At 40.0% G+C, this 21,769-nt stretch overlaps 2 protein-coding genes across 5 annotated transcripts in view; one reads left to right on the forward strand and one right to left on the reverse strand.

The window, feature by feature from the left end:
* The window catches only part of SEPTIN10 (septin 10), a 72,229-nt gene extending 55,546 nt beyond the window's left edge, over positions 1 to 16,683 (reverse strand). Inside the window, exon 1 of one of the 4 annotated variants that reach the window (XM_078444326.1) lies at positions 16,159 to 16,678. In XM_078444326.1, the coding sequence (XP_078300452.1) occupies positions 16,159 to 16,455 (297 nt within the window). In that variant the 5' untranslated portion in view covers positions 16,456 to 16,678. Of the gene's footprint in view, positions 1 to 16,158 lie in introns of all 4 variants that reach the window. The other 3 variants (XM_078444323.1, XM_078444324.1, XM_078444327.1) reach the window with 3 other exon arrangements.
* Positions 16,684 to 16,802: 119 nt separating this feature from the next.
* Positions 16,803 to 21,289, forward strand: SOWAHC (sosondowah ankyrin repeat domain family member C). The gene has a single exon (XM_060610467.2). The coding sequence runs from the start codon at positions 16,985 to 16,987 to the stop codon at positions 18,623 to 18,625; it is 1,641 nt and encodes a 546-aa protein (XP_060466450.2). The 5' UTR covers positions 16,803 to 16,984; the 3' UTR covers positions 18,626 to 21,289.
* Positions 21,290 to 21,769: the final 480 nt, after the last annotated feature.

Here is a 21,769-nt window from a genome sequence, read left to right on the forward strand (position 1 = left end):
ACTAGTAACAGGCTGCAGTTTAGAAAGTATTATCCTATTTTTACAAGTCAGAAAAAGATAAATCTTTTTTAAAAAAAGGAAGAAGTTCCATATAAGTCTATGTTGAAATACTTTTTTTTACAAAAAATTGGAAATGATAGTTATGAAAATTAAGGTTAATGACATGATGTGATATTAAGTAGCAAAATAAGAATATAAAACTGTATTGACACCATGGTTACAGATTATTTATGCATATGGACAAACACCTGGAGTCTGATTCTTAGAGGGAAGAGAATACTACCTTTTCTTCTTGATAACCATTAATATTATCATTTATGTGAATTTAACAGAGACTAATAGAATATAAGTATTTTTCAAATATCTATAAAAATGCATTTATTCAAAAGGTATGTATTGAATGACTACTATGTTCCAGGAACAATCCTAGGTATGGGGGAAGTATAACTGAGCAAAACAGAAAAAAGTCCTGGCCATCAGGGAGCTTCCATTCCAGTTAGGGAAAGACAGGCATAAAGCAGACACTGCTAATAAAAGAGAATAATAAACACAATAAAGAAAAATAAGACAAGAAAGGGGGACAGGAAATGTGGAGGTGGCATGAGTGAGGAGAGATCATTTTGGTTTTGTTTTTAAAGATTTTACTTTTTTTAAGTAATCTCTATATCCAACGTTGGCTCAAACTCGAAACCCTGAGATCAAGAGTTGCATGCTCTACTGACTGAGCCAGCCAGGTGCCCTGAGGTTAGAGAAGGCCTAACTGGAAAGGTGGTAAGTATGTCCTGAAGACGTAGGAGTTAGGGGACCTGAAGGAGTTAAGGGAGGAGAGCAGATGAAGGGGCTATCTGGAGGAAGAGCATTCCAGGCAGAAGGAATTAAACCATTGCAAGGATCCTGAGGCAGATGTTGCTGTTGGTATGAGGAACATCAAGGAGGCCAATGTGGCTGGTGGCTGCAGGGGAGGAAGGGAGATGCAGAGGGGTCAGAGAGAAATGAGAGCCAAATTATGTAAGGACTGGCTTTGAAGAGTTTTTAGCATAAGAAAGACATGATTTCTCTTTGTATTAAATAGTTCGCTACAGCTACTATGTTGAGAGTAGACTAAAGAATGGCAAGGCAAATGGAACTAGAGTGTATTATGCTAAGTGAAGTAAGTCAGTCAGAGAAAGATAAATATATGATTTCACTCATATGTGGAATTTAAGAAACAAAACAGATGAACATAGGGGAAGGGAAGGAAAAATAAGATAAAAAGAGGGAGGCAAACTGTAGAGACTCTTAAATTCAGAGAACAAATTGAGGCTGGCTGGAGGGGTGTTGGGTAGGGGGAATGAGCTAAATGGGTGATGGGCACTAAGGAGAGTACTTGTTGGGATGAGGACTGGGTGTTATATGCAAGTGATAAATCACTAAATCCTACTCCTGAAATTAATATACTATATGTTAACTAACTTGGATTTAAATAAAATTTAAAAATTCAAAAAAATAATGGCAACACAGAAACAGGTAGACTGGTTAAGAAGCTACTATGTTAATTCAAGAAAAGAGATCATGGCAGAATGTGAATGATGTAAGAGGTAAGACATGGTTAAATTCTGGATCTACCTCAAAAGTAGAACTTGTTGAGAGGCACCTGGCTGGTCAGTAGGTTAAGACTTCGACTTTGGCTCAGGTTATGATCTCACCATTTGTGAATTCGAGCCCCACATTGGGATCTGTGCTGACAGCTCAGAGCCTGGAGCCTGGTTTGGATTCTGTGTGTGTGTCTCTCTCTGCTCCTCCCCAACGTGAGCTCTGTCTCAGTCTCTCTCAAAAATAAACAAACATTAAAAAAAAATTAGAACTTGTTGAATGTTCAATGTGGGATGTAAAGAGATATAGAGAATGGTTTCCAAGTTTTTTATTTGAGCAACATGGAGGAGGGAGCTTCCACTTACTGGAACTGGGAAGACAATAGAATGAGGACTGTGGAAGGTCAGGAGTTCTCTCTGAAACATATTAAATTGGAAATGCCTATTAGATGCTGAAGTGGAGGTACTAGGTAGGTAGCTGGATAGACAAGTTGAGAGTGAAGGATCTCTAGATCACAGGTGAAAATTCTGAAGTCATCAGTACATGGCAAGTAGTCAATGCTACAGGAAGAGATGAAATCACCCACGGAGTAAAAGGTATTTAGAAAAGAAAAGGGATCACAGAAGTGAACGCTGGGGGAACTCCAACATTTAAAGGCTGGGGAACTGAGGAGCAACCAGTCTGAGTGACTGAGAAAGATCAGCCAAAGAGGGTGAAAGAAATCCAGATATATGTGGAATCCTGGAAGACAGGTAAAGAAAGCCTTTGGGGGAGGAGAGAGTATGCCACTATCATTCCTTTACATATTGTGTGTGGTTGTTTTCAGGCCACAACAGAGTTGCATAGTTGTGAGAGACCATCTGGCTTACAACGCTGAAAATACTATTTGACCCTATAAAGAAAACCCTTAATCTAGAAGATCCTTAATCTAGAAGAATTAGAGGGCAAATAAATGAAGAAAATGTGGTACAATTTTCAGGCAGCACCAAGGCCTCCGGAGTCCAGTGGTCATGACTTAAGAGTGAGACCATTCAGCATGATTACCCTCAATCTTATTCAGCTGTGAGGCTGCATGAGCAGAGTCTGGAGATAGTATAATTTCACTGTGTGTGGCTTTTGCCAGTGGAGAATGATGAAGCAAGGAAGGGAACTGAGACACGCAAGGAAATGACTATAAATGTTATGAGGAAGGACTTACAACTGGGCAAAAAGGGGAAAGAGCATGGAAGACATGAAGGAAGGGAAAAGGTAGTAGGAACAACAGGTCAGGTCAAAGAATTGTGGGACTTGGTACCACAGGGAGTAAACAGAAAAGGTAGGAGGTGTGGCTGAGTGGACTGCCTGGAGGGGCCGCATTTACAGGGAATAACAAGGTCAAGATATTAACCACAAGAAGGACAGGTGAAAGCAGGGAACAGAATACAAGACATTGAAGGAGAAGAGGCCAAAAACTGAAAGGCAGGGTACTGAAAGGATAATCCATGTGGATACTGAAATCCCATAGAATTACCACAGATCTAATGTTGGAGAATCACAGGGAGCCAGTACCTACACCATCAAGCATGGAGGCAGATAAGTTTCAGAGATGAATGTAACAGAGAGATAGTGAGTATACAGTGGGATAGCTGATTGAAAGTCACGAGAGAATGTTTAGGGAGGAGAGGAGAATGATCTGGAAGTGGCAATGAGGAGTAAAGGGTCAACCAGGCCATCTCCAGGTTTTGTGCTACAAGAGGTATCCATTAGTGACAGGAATCCTTGAAACGTAGCTCTCGCAAATCTCCTCTGGGAAAAGTTTAGTCACATGTAAATTTAGTAAAACATTACTATATTCTGACTAAAATAACCAATACGTAAGGAAGGCTTAATCCATTTTAACCCAAGAAAAGCAGTGGGCAGAACTCTTTAGGGAGCTGTGAAACATGACACAGGTAATAAATAAATGAAATTTTTTATTGCCGCTCTTTTATACACTTTGGCAAAAAGGAGTATCGCAGTGTGATGATGCCCTGTTCCCTCTCTATGCCAATCCTTTTGTCCTAGACCATAGTCTCCTTTGGTACTATGGCCTCACTAAGGCCCTACAGGATTTGACCACCATCTATTTCTGCAGCTTCATGTTGTTTTTGATGACCCCTTTTGGCATGTTTTCAGACATGCCAAATTTCTACCCCAGCAATTATCATTACCTCTGCTTGGATACCCTTTCTATCCTTGGTCCCATACAAAACCTCCTCCTCTCAAGGAGCTTAATGAAGAGGAGGCAGTTAAACAAGAAAGCAAAGTGTGGTCAATATCATGAAGGAAAGAGAGTGATGTGAGCCAGAGCAGTCAAAGGAGAGGGGGAGGTAGATTTCCAACAAGGTGCAAATGCAATTCAATGTGGAAAGGATAGTGTTTTTTAAAAATGGTACCAGAGGGACGCCTGGGTGGCTCAGTTAGTTAAGCATCAGATTTGAGTTCAGGTCATGATATCGAAGTCCATGAATTCAAGCCCCACATCAGGCTCTGCACTGACAGCTCAGAGTCTGGAGTCTGCTTTGGATTCTCTCTCTCTCTCTCTCTCTCTCTCTCTCTCTCTGCCCCTCGCTCACTTGCACTCTGTCTCTGTCTCTCAAAAAAAAATAAACATTAAAAAAAAAATTTTTAAATGGTGCCAGAATAATTAAGATTCCAATATCTCCCCCCAAAAAACAAAAACAAAAACAAAAAAGGAACCTGGTAACATATACAAAAATTAACTCAAAACAGATTGTATACATAAAACCTTGTGGCCTTAGGTTAGACAAAAACTTCTTAGCTACCACACCAAAAGCATGATCCATAAAAGAAAAAAATGATAAATTGAACCTAATAAACCAAAAAAGCTTCTGCTCTTCAAGACACTGTTAAGAGAATGAAAACTCAAGACACATACTTTGATTGATAAAACATTTGTAAATTATTTATATCATAAAGGAATATGAAAAACGTATCTTTTTAAAACTTGTACAACTCAATAATTATACAATAACTTAATTTTAAAAATGGGAAAATATTTGAACAGATACTTCACCAGGAATACAGAGATGGCAAATAAGCAAATGACAGTAGCTCAACATCATCACTCATTAGATAAAGCCAAATAAATTACAAGATATGACTATATACCTATAAAAATGACTTTTTAAAAAACTAACAATACTGGCAAAGATGCAGAGCAACAAGGGTTCTCAGTCATTAATGTTAGGAAGGCAAATTGGTACAAACATTTCGGAAAACAGTTTGACAGCTTCTTAAATACATACCTACCATTCTACTCAGCAATCTTACTCCTAGATATCAACCCAGATGAAGTAAAAAACTTATATTCACATAAAAGCCTGTATGTGAATGTACACAGTGATTTTATTCAAAACTGTTAAAAACTGGAAACAGCCCAAGTATTCCTCAAATAAAGAATGAACAAACTCAACTGTGATACATCCATACAATGGAGTACTACTCAGCAATAAAAAGGAACATGCAACAACATGGACAAATCTCAAAAGTATTGCTTTCAGTGAAAGAAGCCAGCTCAAGGCTACAATAATTCCATATGTAGGACACTTTGGTAAAGGCAAAACAACAGGAGCAGAAAACTGATCAGTGATTGTCAGAGATGGAGGAGGACTACAAAGAAGCACAAAGGAGTAACAGGGGATGGAAATGGTGATAGAAATGTTCTATATCTTTGATTATAGTTGTAGTTACACACAACTATATGTGTTCATCAAAACTCCTAAGACTTTATAATAAAAAAGGGTAAATTTCACTACACATAAATTATACCTCAATAAAAAAGCTTAATTTATGAAGATATAACAAAATTTTCTAACTAAACATAAGTAATCAATTCACGAGAAAGCAGAAGCTAACAAAAACTTAGAATATGTGAGGATAAACTAGGTCATTGAGACAACAAATGATAATTTGTAAGCAGCAATAAAAAAGTAAATATACACCAAAATAAGCAAATGCAAAAGGAGATTAAAATATTTTCTCCAATTGCTCAAATTACAATTCAGTATGAAGTTCTTTTGGCTCTCAGAGTTAGGTGGAAACTGCAAATTAGATTTCTTTTCTATACAACAGAATCTCTGTTACCATATGACAAGCAGCCTGTCTTCTCCCAAAACAGAGATCCCCTAGAAATGATCTCAATGGCCCATGTCACAGTAGAGAAGAATTGACATGACATCAGTATAAATGTATGGCTTAAGAAGGCTGTTAGAATTAATTGCTTATGGTGGCAACAGACGCAAACTGTTGGAGCACTAAATAACTGCCAAAGCCATGTAGGAGGGCCTGGGACAAGGAGGTACAACAACAACATAAACAAAACAAGACTTCTCAGCAAAATTTGAGAAAGTTAAGCCTCATCCCTCCAAAATGAAAATAACAGTTCTGAGCTCCTAGGGTTGGGAAGATAAATGTGATATTACAACTAAAGTACTTGTCACAGTGAATGCACTTTAGCATTTGGTATTATCCAATTACCCCAGTGGATTTACTCAAAGCAGCAAAGGAGAAAACCATATAAAAATGTATCTTGAATACTTTAACTTTTGCAAAGATCTTTAAAGATTACTAGACCACTAAAAAAAGTAAAAGTATGTACAAAGAAATTGAAAATAATGGGTAAAGTTCACTTTAGTTTTTAAAAAAAAAAAAACCTTAAAAAATTTTAAGTGAATTTTCTCTTGATTGGTAAATACAATTAAAAGGCATCTCATGTTCAGGCATCTGGGTGGCTTAGTTGGTTAAGCATCCAAGTCTTGATTTTGGCTCAGGTCATGATCTCACAGTTCGTGAGCCCTCCCTCGGGCTCCACACTGTCAGTGCAGAGCCTGCTTGGGATTCTTCCTCCCTCTCTCTCTGCCCCTCCCCCCACTCGCTCTCACTCTCTCTCAAAATAAATAAATAAACATTTAAAAAAAAACAACAAAGATATCTTTTTATTTTCAAAACTGATTCAATCATCTCTGGCTTAATCCGCAGTGCAAAGTAACATTCCAGCTAAAAGGTATACATTCAACTAAGGAAAATATTGCTGTGCACATTTTATATTCATCTATGAAAAAAACAGCATACAGATGACTCACAAAATACCTTTCTACACATATCATAATAAACAGAATAACAGGACTCTTTGCTGTCTCTATAAGCATAGCTCACACAGAAGGTAGGATAAACTTGACCTAGTTCTTAAGAGGAGAGGTAAAAGGAGATCAGAGAAGATGTCTCATGGTTCTCCCATCTTCTCTTTGGTAAATCCCTGGGTCATATGACAATAGGCTGTCTGAAACTAGTTTGAAGGGGCTAGAGCACCCATTATGCCTGGCAAGGACCTGCAGGGCCAGATCATCCTCCTGGTCTTACCCCACATCCAAATCTCAAACACAATTAACTTTTCTTTCCCAATGGTAGCCCCTTCTTCTTCCTATGTATATATTACTTTGTTCAACATATGGCATTATTTTAGTTTATTTTTCAATTTAATACATTACTCAAGTCTGATATTCCAGCAAATAATCCTGTGTCTCCTATCTAATTTCTACGTCTGGTCATAAGCATTTCTGGGACCTATCTTTTGTTAACTAAATGATGACTATGCAATCTCTAAAATACTGCCATATATTTACTTTTTTACATCTGTCAGTTGTCTCAGGTTTAGTATCAGATTATGTAGGATTCCTTAAATGGAAAAAGACCTGGGACAGCATTAAATGGAACTTGGCTGAGAGGGTATATCTTTATCCCTCTCCCCTAATAGAGGTTCTACAGCCTTAGCTCTCCCATGTTCCTATCACAGAAACTACCACTTCCTGTCACTTCAGTTTTCAAGCATCTTCCCCTATAAGAGAAAGACGTAGAAGTGAAATTCTAAAGCCTAGGGTCCTTCTCCTCAGCTTGTATCTCCCTTAGGATACATTTCAAAAATCTTTCACATGCTGTTTGCCTTTACCTTCCTTTCTAGCCTCAATACCCAGTTCACTTTTTAAAATTTGCCCCAACAATTTATTTACTCTGTAACTTAAAATGATCTAGTGTCTGAAAAAACAGACTGAAAGAAACTGAAAATTCTAGAATTCCCAATGTAATCAATTCATGGTTACTGAGAGAATATGGTAACCATGTTTCTTCAAACCAAGGTCTAAAGGGATCATGTACTAAGACACCTGGCACTGTTCCAGGACTCAAGACTTCTCTAGGTAAAACTGTAATCACACACCTTCATTTGTCTATGATAATATGGTTTATAGGGAGCCAAAGGGAAACCTGTACATCTGACGTAACATTATTTAAATTGAACAAAACAGAGAAGGAAAAGGGGGCTGCCAAAATATAATACTGAACAACTTTAAGACTGGCAAACAAGGGAGGGGTGCCTGAGTGGCTCAGTCAGTTGAGCATCCAACTCTTGATTTCGGCTGAGGTTGTGATCCCAGGGTCATGGGATATAGCCCTGACTGGGGCTCTGAGCTGAACATGGAGCCCACTTGAGATTCTCTCTCTCCCTCTGCCCCTCTCCTCAGCTCGTGCTTGCTCTCTCTCCCTCTCTCTCTCTCTAAAAAAAAAAAAGACTGGCAAACAAAATTCACCTTTAAAAGAAGCAATGGAATAATACTGGGCAATGAGAAAGAATGAAATATGGCCTCTTGTAGCAACATGGATGGAACTAGAGAGTGTTATGCTAAGTGAAATAAGTCATACAGAGAAAGACAGATACCATATGTTTTCACTCATATGTGGATCCTGAGAAACTTAACAGAAGACCATGGGGGAAGGGGAAGGAAAAAAAAAAAGTTAGAAGGGAGGGAGCCAAACCATAAGAGACTCTTAAAAACTGAGGGTTGATGGGGGGGGTAGGAAGGAGGGGAAAGTGGGTGATGGGCATTGAGGAGGGCACCTGTTGGGATGAGCACTGGGTGTTGTATGGAAACCAATTTGACAATAAATTTCATATATAAAAATAAATAAATAAATAAATAAATAAATAAATAAATAAAATTTAAAACATAAGGAAATAATTTTTTTAAAAAAGAAAACAGAAAGAAAATCCTACAGTTACGACATCTTGAAGGGGGAGGAATTGTTTTAAAGAAGGGACCAGCAACAAGAAATTCTGAAATATTAAATAACTAATAAAATGTGTCCATTAAATTTAGCAATAAAGACGTCTTCCTAAGAAAAAAAAAGAAGAAGATGTTCTGGAATGAACTTTGAGTTCTACTATACTTAAACTATTTTAGCTAAATCCTCAATGAAAAATCTCTAGACTGGGGTACCTGGGTGGCTCATTCCATTAAGCGTTCGACTCTTGATTTTGGCTCAGGTCATGATCTTGCATTTTTGGGTTTAAGCCCCTCATCAGGCTCTGAGCTATCAATGTGGAGCCTGCTTGGGATCCTCCCCCTCTATCTCTGCCCCTCACCCACGCATGGCCCCCCTTTCTCAAAATAAAAAAAAACTTAAAAAAAAAAGAAAAATCTCTATACTTGCTAAGAAATGCAAAAAAGAGCAGTTAATTTCAAATAAGTGTAACTGCCAAAGACAAATTTTCAAAAATGGGAAGAATATTAGAGCACAACATGCATATTTACTAAAGGTAATACTAACAAAATCTAAATGCTATATCCCAGTCTACTACATCATAATATTTATTTTAAAGGTATTTAAAATGAGTTTTTAATCTTTTATTTATGTTATTGAGACTATAAATGTGATTCCTACTTCCCTGATCTTCAAACCAGTAGTAGATACATATCTTACAAGGTGTTAAGTAAATTTTTAAAATACAGCACCATCTAAATCAAATTTCCTTCCAATAAATGACAAGAAATTGTAAAAATTAAAGTTCCCAGTAAAAGAGCTTTTAGAATCAGGTATTTTATATTAGGAATACTTAAAATCTTAAGCAGAGAAAGCTATATTTAATATGATTAAAAATGAGGTCTGATACATATTCCTAAAGAGAGAAAATCTATTTGTAGTAAAATATAAAATTTTAAAAGCACCCTTCTTCTTCCTCCTCTTCCACACACTGAAATACATACATACATACCAGTACAAATAGGTATAGTCTGGGACTATGTTAGGATCAAAATCAGTCTGGAAATACCTAAAAGATATGACACTATCTGTGTCCAGCCTGGATGAAGGTGGAGCTTCATGAAAGCATAAATGTAGACTAAGAAATAGCTCCTGGCTACCTACAAGAATTCATAATTTAAGCATTTAACATTGAACAAGAATAAAATGATTCAAGGTGAACTTATTTTCCATATAAAATGTAATCAACATCTGTCCTAAACAATATAAAATCATGGTATGAAGGATACAAAGAATATTACAGGCTCTCTTCCTGAAGACAGATCATTTAATAGAGGGGGAAAATGCAAGGCTCATTAAAATTTAATTGATGCAAAAAGTTAAGTAACAATACAAACATAAGTTAGGAAGTATTACAAGGTAGCATGTGACTAAGTGGCAAACAAGTAGTATGACAGATTGTCGAGGATTAGAATTCTCTGGAAAAGTTTTAGAGAAGGTGAGAAAGGAACTTGGTCTTTCATTATCCCATAATGATTATAGGATATGGATCAGTAGGAAAGAAGTCTCTCCAGATGACGAAATGAAAATACATCAAGGCACTGAGGTGGTCATTAATTCCAAGACGTGAAAGTAAAGAATTAAGAATCACAACTTTGAAATGGAAAATAAAATGAGCCTCTAAGATACAAACATCCTCACTGAAAGATAACTAAAAAAGAAACATAAGAGTTCTGAAGCATTGCAGCTGAAAGAGGAAATGACAAATACAGATAAGAACTGAAAAAATATGGATACCATTTAAAAGTTTTCGTAAGTGGGAATTTATAGGTGCTTTTCTCAGGAGAAAGGAAAAGGTAGTTAATGTTATTTCAAGATCTATTATCGCAGTCAGCAATATATAACTATATAGTCAAGATCTTTTGAAATAAAACTTATGCAATTACTAATAAGGGGCATCCTGGAGACTGGCAGAAACAATATGCCAAGAGCAGATCTCACCATCACCAGCTATGATTCCATCAGCAAAATACAAAACTTTCAGAGTCTTGATGTCCTCTTCTCTTAAAAAAAACAAAACAAAAAAAACCTGGAAACCTGAGTATCAAGCGAGATTTAATATAACTCTTTAAATAATAAAGGTAGAATGAAAATGAAAATAAAACATACCCAAATTTGTGGGACACAGCTAAAGCCATGCTGTGAGGAAAGTTCACACCATCAAGTCCATATATTAGAAACGAGGAAGTCTCAAATCAATGATCTGAGGTCTGCCGTAAAAACTTAGAAAAAGAGCAAAATAAACCGAAAACAAGCAAATGAAAGGAAATAAAGATCATAAATCAGTTATATTTAAAACAGAAAAACAAGGGCACCTGGGTGGCTCAGTTAAGCATCAGACTTCCGCTCAGGTTATGATCTAACGGTTTGTGATATCAAGCCCTGCATCAGGCACAGAGCCTGCTTCAGATCCTCTGTCTCCCTCTCTCTCTCTGCCCTCCCCTGCTCCTGCTCTCTCTCTCTCTCTCAAAATAAACTTTAAAATAAATGAATAAATAAATAAAATAGAAAAACAACAGAGAAAAATCAATGAAACAAAGCAGGTTCTTTGAAAAGATGAATGAAATTGACAAACTTCTAACAAGACTGACCAAGAAAGGCAGAAGACACAATATAACCCTATTAGGAATGGAACAGGGAGGGATGCCTGGGTGGCTCAGGTGGTTAAGTGTCTGACTTGGCTCAGGTCAAGACCTCACACTCTGAGTTCAGGCCCAGCATCCAGGCTCTCTGCTGACAGTGCAGAGCCAGCTTCAGATCCTCTGTCCCCACTCCACCCCCTTCTCTCTGCCCCTCCCCTCCACCCACATCCTTTCTCTCTCACACAAATAAAACATTAAAATTCAAAAAAAAAAAAAGAAATGGAACAGGGAATATTATTACAGGCCCCAAAGACATCAATATAAGGGAATATTATTAACAACTTCATACACATAAAAATAACAACTTAGAAGGAATGGATCACAAAACCACCCACTACCACAACTCACCCAATATGAAATAATATTAATAGCCACATAACAACTAAGGAAATTAAATTTGTAATTTTAAAACTATAAAAAAGAAATCTCCACGCCCAGATGGTTTCACTAAAGAAGTCTATCAAACATTTAAGGAAGAATTAACACCAATACTATACATACAGTCTCTTCCAGAAAAAGGAGGGAACACTTCCCAATTAATTTTATGAAACTATTATTACCCTGATACCAAACTAAATAAAGACAATACAAAAACCTACAGACCAAAATCCCTCGTGAATTTGATAGAACATCTACAAAAAAATCTACATCTGTGATAAAAGACTGAATGTTTTCCCCCCATCACAAACAAAGCAAGTATGTCTGTTCTCACCACTCTTATTCAAATAATGTTACAAGTCCTAACCAGCATAAATAAGGCAGCAAGAGGCAAACAGACTAGAAAGAAAGAAATAAAACTGTCTCTATGTGTAAATGACAAGATTTTCTATGAAGAAAATCCCAAGGAATCTAGGAGGAATCCCAGTTCCTAGAATAAATGAATTCAGTAAGGTCAAAGGATACAAGATAAACATACAAAAATCAACTGTATTTCCACATGTTAACACTGAATATGTGGACAATAAAATTAAAAATGCAATACAATTTACAATTGCTTAAAAAATGAAATGGGTTTAAATCTAGTAAAACATACAGGACTTGTATGCTGAAAACTACATAATGCTGATGAAAGAAATGAAAGAAAATATAAAGAAATTGGAAGAGATACCATGTCTATAAATTGGAAGATTCAACATAGTAGAGACTTCAATTCTCCCTAAATTGATATACAGATTTAATACAATTCCTATCAAAATCCTACCAAAATTCTCTGTAGATATAGACAAGACTATTCTAAAACTTATAATGAAAGGCACAGTAACTAGAATAGCCAAAATAATTTCTGAAAAAATAAGAATAAAGTGAGAGGAATAAGTCTACTCTATTTCAAAACTTACATAGCTACAAGAATCAAGACTATGTGCTAGTGCTAATAGGGAACCCAGAAATAGATCCACACAGGTATGTTCAAATGGTTTTTTGGCAAAGGGCAAAAGCAATTCAATAGAGGATAGACAACATTTTCAATAAACGGTATTGGAGCATCCATAGGCCAAAAAGTTACACTTGATCTAAGTCTTATACCTTATACAAAAATTAACTCAAAATGGGTCATGGGCTTAAATGTAAAACACAAACCACAAAACTTTTAGGAGAAAAATAAGAAAACGTTTGAGATCTAGGGTTAGGCAATGAGCTCTTAGACTTGACACCAAAAGTATAATCCATAGGAGGAAAAACATAAAATAGATTTAATCGAAATTGAAAATTTTTGCTCTGCAAAAGACTCTGTTAAGAGGATGAAACAACAACAACAACAACAACAACAACACAACAGACTGAGAAAACATTTGCAAACTATGTATCAAGAAAGGACTAGCATCCAGAACATATTTAAAAAGAAAACTCTAAAATCAACAGTAAACAAAATCCAATTCAAAAATGGGCTAAAGAAATGAAGAGACATTTCACTTGAGAATATGCAGATGACAAGCCCATGAAAAGATGCTAATATCATTAGCCACTAGGGAAATGCAAATTAAAACCACATACCTGTGATACATACATACATATATACCTATCAGAACGTCTAAATAAAAAATAGGAACACTAAATGCTGATGATCCCTCATAACATCTCTGGTGGGAATGGAAAACAGTACAGAAACTCTGGGAAACAGTTTAGCAGTTTCTCATTAAAACTAAACATGCAACTGCCATGTGACCCAGCAACTACACTCCTGGCAATTTATCCCAGAGGATTGAAGACTTATGTTTTCTTTTTTTATATATATACTAAATATAATTTATTGTCAGATTGGTTTCCATACAACACCCAGTGCTCATCCCAACAGGTGCCCTCCTCAATGCCCATCCCCTACTTTCCCCACTCAGCCCTCAGCTTGTTCTCAATATTTAAGAGTCTCTTATGGTTTGCCTCCCTCCCTCCCTCTAACTTTTTTTTTCCCCTTCCCCTCCCTCATGGTCTTCTGTTAAGTAGTGAAAACATATGGTATCTGTCTTTCTCTGCCTTACTTACTTCACTTAGCATAATACCCTCCAGTTCCATCCACTGAAGACTTATGTTTTCATTAGGTGACATTATATATTACTATACTGGAATGTTTATAGAAGCCTCCTTCATAGTAGCCCAACAATGGAACTACCAGATGTCCTTCAAACAAAGGTGGTATATCCATACCATGGAATACTACTCAGCAATTAAAAGGAGCAACTCAATGACACATCCAACAACCTGGATGAAAGCTCCAGAGAATTTTGCTCCATGAAAAAAAATCCAATTCCAAAAGGTTATATACTATATGAGTCCATTATATAACAGTCTTGAAATGAGAAAATTATAGAAATTAAAAAGAGATTAGTGGTTGTCACGGGTTAAGGAGGAAGTGAGGTGGAAATGAAGTGGATGTGGTATAAAAGGGAAACCTGTGGGATGCTGTGATGATGGAAATTTACCTTCACAGTATCAATGGCAACGTCCTGGTTGTGGTCTTGTACTATGGTTTTACAAGATGTTATTATTAAAAAAAAACTGGATAAATGGTACAGAGGATCTCATTATCTCTTAACTGCAAGACTGCACCTGAATCTTCAATTACTTCAAAATAAAAAGTTTAATTAGAAAATAAAAGTACACTTACTATTGCAAAATAAGTACAGCAGTTGACAAGCAATCCAACACCAATTAAATGAAGTGATCTCTTCAGCTCAAGTTTAATTCTGAAGATGACTGTGAATGAGTTTATAAAATATTTTCCTCACCCACACATGCACACAAAGCAACTGTAATGCAGTTCAGACAGAAAAACTGATATTTCTCTAAACATGTGACTAGAGTGTCCAGAGACCTGGGCTGAATCAGGGAGAAAAATCCTTGTCCAGGATGTATCAAAGAAACTGGCTGTGTAACCTTCCACACATCACCTAATCTCTCAGGCTACAATCTGAACTCTGTTTCTACAATCTAATTTAAGAGCTTAGACCAGTAATTCCCAAACTTTTTGGTCTCGGGCCCACATAGAGCTTTTGCTTACCTGGCTTACAACCATTAATATTTACAGTGTTATTAATTAAAACAGAAATTTCTTATTTTTTTAAGTTTATTTATTTTGAGAGAGAAACAAAAACAGCAAGCAGGGGAGGGGAAGAGAGAGACAGAATCCGAAGCAGGGTCCATGCTGTCAGTGCAGAGCCCAACACGGAAGGGGGGGTGGGGGGGGGGGTGGGGGGGGGGGTGGGGCGGACAACCATGAGATCATGACCTGAGATGAAACCAAGAGTCCCAGAGACTGAGCCACCCAGGCACCTCTAAACAAAATTTTTTTAAAGGACAAGTATACACATTAGCCCTCAGAATGGTGAGGTCATTCCACATCATGTAGCCTCTGGAAAACTCGTTTTACACTCATAACAGCAAGAGTGTGAAAAAGGCAAATAACAGCTTGGTATTGTTACAAAAATAATTGTGACCACACTTTGGGAACCACTGGCTTACTATATCAAGTGAGGTAAATATATAAGTGATTTTAAAAGTATAAAATATTGTGGGTGCCTGGGTGGCTCAGTGGTTGAGCATGCCACTCTTCCTCTCTGGTCATGATTCCAGGGTCCTGGAATCCAGTTCTGCCTCGGGCCAGAGCTGAGCAGGGTGTCTGGGTAAGATTCTCTCTCCCTGCTCCTCTCCCCTGCTCTCTCTCCCTCTAAAGTAAAAAAAAAAAAAAAAAAAAAAAAAAGTATAAAACATTGAACAAATTTGTCACATACATCATTTTAAGGTTCAAGGGTGCCAAAGCAAAAAAACAAAAACAAAAAAAGGCTCAAATCGTAAAGACTAAGGGAAGAGTATACAGATGTAAAATATTACACTACTATTGCATTAATCTGTGCCTCCAAAACCGTTACAAAAATGATGGATCCACATCCGCTGTTTCAGATTTAACTTTTGGCTAGACAGAGAAGCCGTGCAAAAAACTCCCAGCCACTCCAGCAACGTGGGGTCGGGAGGCTGGGGAGTCCGCCCTGTGCCCCCGCTTCTGGCAGCGGGAACAGCCCCGCTCCCTGCCTCCCGCGCTAAGAGAGAATCCCTTCTCCCAGCAGGGTCGGATCATCCGACCTCGGGAGCCTGGGGATGACCGGCCGAGAGGGCAATGGGAGCTGAGGAGCGGCGCGGCTCACAATCCCGGCCACGACTGGACGGGGCCTGACTGTGTTAAGGGGGCCCCAAGCTCCGGACTGAGGAAGTTACGCTGGGACCCTGGGAAAGGCGGGGCGGCGGCCCGGGGAGTCGGGCCCAGGGTGGAGGGGGCAGCGCTTGGCAGCGGAGGGGTCGTGAGGAGTCGACAGGGACTCACCAGATGCCGCGCCACCTCAGAGGTCATGGTCCCGAGCGGGAGCTGAGCGGAGGCTGGGGTCTCAGCGAAGTGGGGTTTCAGCCCGGGTCCCCGAGCGTAGCGTCCCGACCGCGAAGGGAGCAAAGGGGCGCCGGGAAGAGTTGAACGCGCGGGGCGCGTAACGGGCGAGGCCAGCCTCCGCGGGAGAGGGGGGGTAGGGGTGTCCGGGGAAAGGGGAGGGGCCAAGTCTAGTGGCCTCAGTGACGCGAGGGCAGAAAGCCAGAGGGCTAAGGCCCCGCCAGGCAGGGCGCGCGACATTAATTAACCGCGCCAAATAGTTGCGCGCGTGCGCGAAGGGAGCCTCTCTCAGGAGTATCCCCTCGACGCCTCAGAAGACGACAAACCAGAGCGGAGGGAGAGTGACTGGAAGAGATTCAGGACCTTAGGAGAAGACGCGCGGAAAAATACTCAGCCAGCAGGCGGCGAGTGGGTGCAGTGATTGCCGGCCCGCGCTAAGGCCGGAAGTGGGCGGGCCATGGGACGGGGGGCGTGCCCGCCGACGGCCGGCCTGAAGCAGCGCTAGCGGCCAGCGCAGGGACCGGAAGTGGGCGGTCTTGGGGGGGCGGGGTGAAGCCGTAGGGGCGGGGTTGTCGGGGGGGGGGGGGGTGTTCCCCAGGGGCGCGGCCCCAGTGAGGCGGTGGCGGCGTCTCCTGACGAGGACGCTCTGGCAAGAATCCACTGGAGCCAGGCGATTGGACTCTACGTCCCTCAGAAGCCAGTGTTTTCAAGCGGGCCGTGATGGGGCCGGGTTGAGCCACCCGCCGCGGGAGGAGCAGGGCGGCCACGGATGGAGGGGCCCGTGGAGCTCAGCCCAGAGGCCGTGCTGCGTTTCCTCGCGGAGCGCGGGGGCCGGGCCCGACACGCCGAGCTGGTGCAGCACTTCAGAGGTTCTCTGGGCGGCGAGCCGGAGCAGCGCGCCCGCGCCCGCGCTCTCTTCAAGGAACTGGTCAATGCCGTGGCCACGGTGCGCACCGACCCTGCTGACGGCTCTAAGTACGTGCACCTTAAAAAGAGGTTCTGCGAGGGACCCCCCCAGTCAGAAGCTGCGCCCTCGCGTGACCTGCCCAGCATCTCGGTGACCGTAGAGCCAGAGTCCAGTAGCGGCGCCCCAAGGACGCCCGACGGCCGGGTCGAGACCCAGGAAGGCGGCTTGTGCCCAGAGGTGGCGTCTCCCGAGGCGTCCTCGGGTCCAGACTGCGAGCAGAGCCATGGGGAGACACCGGCTGCCGCGCTTGGGCCGCCAAGCCTCACTGGCGACACCCTGAGCGGGCCGCCACTGAGCGGCGGGGCCCGGAGGAAAAGCTCTCAGCGCGAGGTCCAGCCTTCCCCCCGGGGACCGGACCCCGGGCCCAGCGAGGACCTAGAGCCCCCACCCCATGGCTGCGAGGAGACGGACGCGGGCAGCTCCCCCGGCGGTGGCGTCACCACCCCAAAATCTACGCGCCAGAACCTTAGGGACCTTGTGATGGGCAGCTCACCGCAGCTGAAGAGGAGCGTCTGTCCTGGGGGCAGCAGCGCGGGGACCTCCTCTGGGGGAGGACGCGGCAAAGGCGGGGGCGACTCAGACAGCGCATCCGTCGCTTCGTCGTCGGCAGAGGAGGAGAGCAGCGGTGGCGGCTCCGTGACGCTGGACCCTCTGGAACACGCCTGGATGCTCTCAGCCTCTGACTGCAAGTGGGATAGCCTGGAAGGGTTGCTCACCTGTGAGCCCGGCCTGCTGGCCAAGAGGGACTTCATAACTGGCTTCACCTGCCTGCACTGGGCCGCCAAACATGGCAGACAGGAGCTCCTGGCCATGCTGGTCAACTTCGCTAACAAACACCAGCTGCCAGTGAACATTAACGCCAGGACGAGCGGAGGTTACACTGCCCTGCACTTAGCTGCCATGCACGGGCACGTGGAGGTGGTGAAGTTGCTGGTGGGGGCTTACGACGCAGACGTGGACATTAGGGACTACAGTGGGAAAAAGGCCTCTCAATACCTGAGTCAGAGCATCGCTGAGGAGATCAAGAACCTGGTGGGAGCCCTGGATGAGGATGATGGAGAGAGTGCCACTGGCAGCGGGGGTGGGCGATGGAGGCTTTCAAAGGTGCTGCCTTCACACCTCATCACCTACAAACTCTCACATGTCTTAGAGGATGGAGGGGATCATCACCATCACCATCACCACCACCACCACCACTTGACTGAGGGATGGGCTGGAGGCAAAGCAAAGGATCCAGGTCGCAAGGCCTCCGGCAGCTCTAGTGGACGAATAAAACCCAGACTCAACAAAATCCGCTTCCGAACCCAGATCATCCACACTACACCCTCTTTCAGAGACCCAGAGCAGCTACTGGAGGAAGGAGAGGAGGAAGAGGAGGACCGGGCTCTTAAAAGCCACTCATCTTCATTCAAATTGAGACCAAAGTCCAATGTATTTGGGTAAAAAATAATTTCTTTTAGAAAATTCTAGGTTTATTTGTTTTCAGGAATAGAATACTAGGAGTAGGCAAGAAAGTAAGACCAGATAAGAGGTTAAATTCTGCATTCTGGCTTGGGAAGTTGGAATGGGTGGGAGGAATTACCATAACCTAGCATTCTGGGTGAAGTAAATTTCCAAGTGATTTCATCAAACCTTGCCCTAGGCCTCTTTTCCATATGCCACCCCTCTGCCCTGGAGTCCCTGTTTCTGAGGACTGGAAATGTATTTAAATTGGGTGTACAGAATTGATGATTAAGGGATCCTTTGATTTTACCATTACTGGATGCCATGCAAAGTAAGGAATGTTACACTTTTATGTTTCTGTTTTTAAAAGTGGTTACTCTTCCAAGAGTGACAAGAAATGCAAATTGTAATGAAATTTTAAGTGTGAACAAAACTACATACTGCCCTGATTTTTGTTTTTTGTTTTTTACTAATTGCATTTGCCTTTAGAGTAGATACAGTAGAGATACTACTGAAGGTCAGGTCAAAGTTGAAATACAAAAAGCTATTTACAGAATAATGTGAGTAAAAATGGTATCCTGTTTGTATTAGGTAGTGCTCAGCTATTTTTTAAATAGCAATTTCAACTTTAATTACTGAACTAAAGAAATAGGCAGCATTCACTTTTAAGTTAATCTGTACTCTGGTTTTCTTTTAACTGTCTCTAAGACCACTGCACTTAGTGTTAAGGTACATTATTAATAACTACACAAAATTTTATTTAAAGAAAACACTTGATGACCTATGGTACTTTTAAGTAAAATGTTGCCTCTGGTTCTGATTCTCAGTAATTTGTTTTGCTAGTCTAACAGTCTAAATTTGTCAGAGTTTTTATTCTGGGGATCATTTGTTCTATTTGACATGACCCTATTTGGTGGTGCTTAGAGTTGAATTGCCTACAGAAGCTGTTTCTGGTTTAGAGGACTAGCAAAAATTGGTATAAATGCTAGTCAGCTTATGCTTCTGTGAAGTAATTATTAAATCAACTTAATGATTCTCACATAAGGTACACTTTTTATTTTATTCATAAAATACATTCATAGTCTGTGCTTTGTAGCAATGTTTGCAAATATTTCTAATACTAAGGACTTTGAATTTTTCAGTGTTTCCTTGAATCTATTAGAGACATACAGTGAAGTTACTGAAAAGCTGGATAGTAAATCTACCCAGTTAAAAATAGCACTTTATAAAAGGGAAAAGAGAAGAGATGGAACTATATCTTTATTTAAATGCTGCTGGCTATTGAATTCCTTTGTATGTAAATGAAAAATGCCTTTCATTAAAATTAAGGGTGTAGTCCTTAATTACATTTCATTCAAATTTGTTAGAGTAAATGTCTTTATAATTATTATAAAATTTAACTCACAAGCATATTAAATCAATTTGTAACTAGATTCAAAACTATTTTGTGGGAGACTAATTCTAACAAGTCCTTCTCCCTTAGTCTTTTTGGTCTCATAATTGCTGAAACAATTGCTGCAGCCTCTAGAGATTAAGGAGTGAGTTAACAGCTTGCAGAGTGAGTGAACCAGTATATGAATCAAACTGAATTGCAGAGTTTAGAGAGTTCTTAGATCTTTACTTTCCCAAGTCAAAGAAATTTGTACCAAGTTTGTTACACCTCTCTAGATAGCAATTGAATTTGTTTAAAGGTGTATCAAAAATATTCACATAAAACATATAAACTATTATCCATTTGTGTGCCTGTTTTGTTTTAGGATTATGGAAATGGACTGTGTACATTTGACAAGCACTTTTATGCATACATGTGGGTAAAAACAGTCTAATTTTGTATAAATTAAAAGGGGGCTCTTTGAAGGTGAAAAGCAGCCATTTGTTCTGAATCATATACATATTACCTGTAGTTAGTGCCTCTCAAGCTTTATAACTTCCCACTGAGGAATCTTACATTTCATTGACATGTGTAGTTAAAGTGAACTATAAAAAGTAGATACTTCAGAACCATCTAAATGTTCTATTGAAATCAGTATTAATCTTGAAATGTGTATGTTAGTAACTAATTGCACAAAATCTATAATTTACTGGATCTTTAGAGATTGAGTCAACACTTCATTTAACCTGATTTTCACACTAAGGATATTAGCTTCTCAATAAAATATACTTTAAATTTTCAAATTCATTCCTGAGGGGAACAACTTCTAGCATTCCTTGTCATGATGTGCTTGTGTGCCATAAGTATAACATTTTCAGCTACTTAACTATACATTCCTCTAATTTTTCAGTTTCCAAGTTGAGATTATTAAAAGCAAATTATTCATATAATTTGATTTTGTGGAGTTGTGTCTGCCATTAATGGAAATATATATGTCAATTACTTAGATATTTGTTAATAGGAAGCTGTGTGGTTAAAAAACCCAAGTTGCCCACGTGTCTTATAGGTACATTTGAAACTAGTGAATGCTTGTCACAATTCTTTTCACTTTTATGGTATGTAAAATGCAACTAGCTTATATAAATTGAAAATCTGGTACTGTTTTATTCATGCCTGAAATCTTGGGAGTCCAGGATGCCTCATCTCTTATATTTTAAATGAGTGAAACTTGGGAGTTTAGAGTGTATAATTTGTAAAAATTTGTTTTGTCAAAATAAAAGGTTCACACTAGACTTTTTCTCTGAATTGTCTAAATCTTTGTAGTCCTTTATAGTTCATACAATGCTTTTTGAAGTTCACATTTATTTGATCCCTTTCCTGTCCCTTAAAATTGAAAAGGGAATGAAAGCCGATGACTGTTCAGGGTCACGAAGTAAATAGCAGTTAGTAAGATTTTAAGATTCAGTGCTGTTCCACATTATATTTTCTGCACTTCCAATTGCCTAATTTTGGCAAAACTATTGTAGTTTGTCTTCAATGATAGAGGAATCCACTTGGACAGAAGGTAGTACTTTTACTACTACCTTAAAAAAAAACAACGCTATAGTTCATGCACACACCAGCTAACTATGAGCCCTTCCTACCCAGACCAGATCTTAGGAAAGATATGGGAATACCTTTTTCAATTTTCTTCAATATCCATTAATCTTTGGACATTAATGAGCCCATTTCCTCACCAAGGAAATACTTTGATCTTCATTTTAACGAAATTC

The sequence above is a fragment of the Panthera onca genome, chromosome A3, assembly GCF_046562875.1.
Source record: "Panthera onca isolate mPanOnc1 chromosome A3, mPanOnc1 haplotype 2, whole genome shotgun sequence".
Classification (NCBI taxonomy): domain Eukaryota; kingdom Metazoa; phylum Chordata; class Mammalia; order Carnivora; family Felidae; genus Panthera; species Panthera onca.

Bases quoted from the DNA above. Each gene is read 5' to 3' on its own strand.
- SOWAHC (XM_060610467.2), top strand. From the start codon at position 16,985: ATGGAGGGGCCCGTGGAGCTCAGCCCAGAGGCCGTGCTGCGTTTCCTC.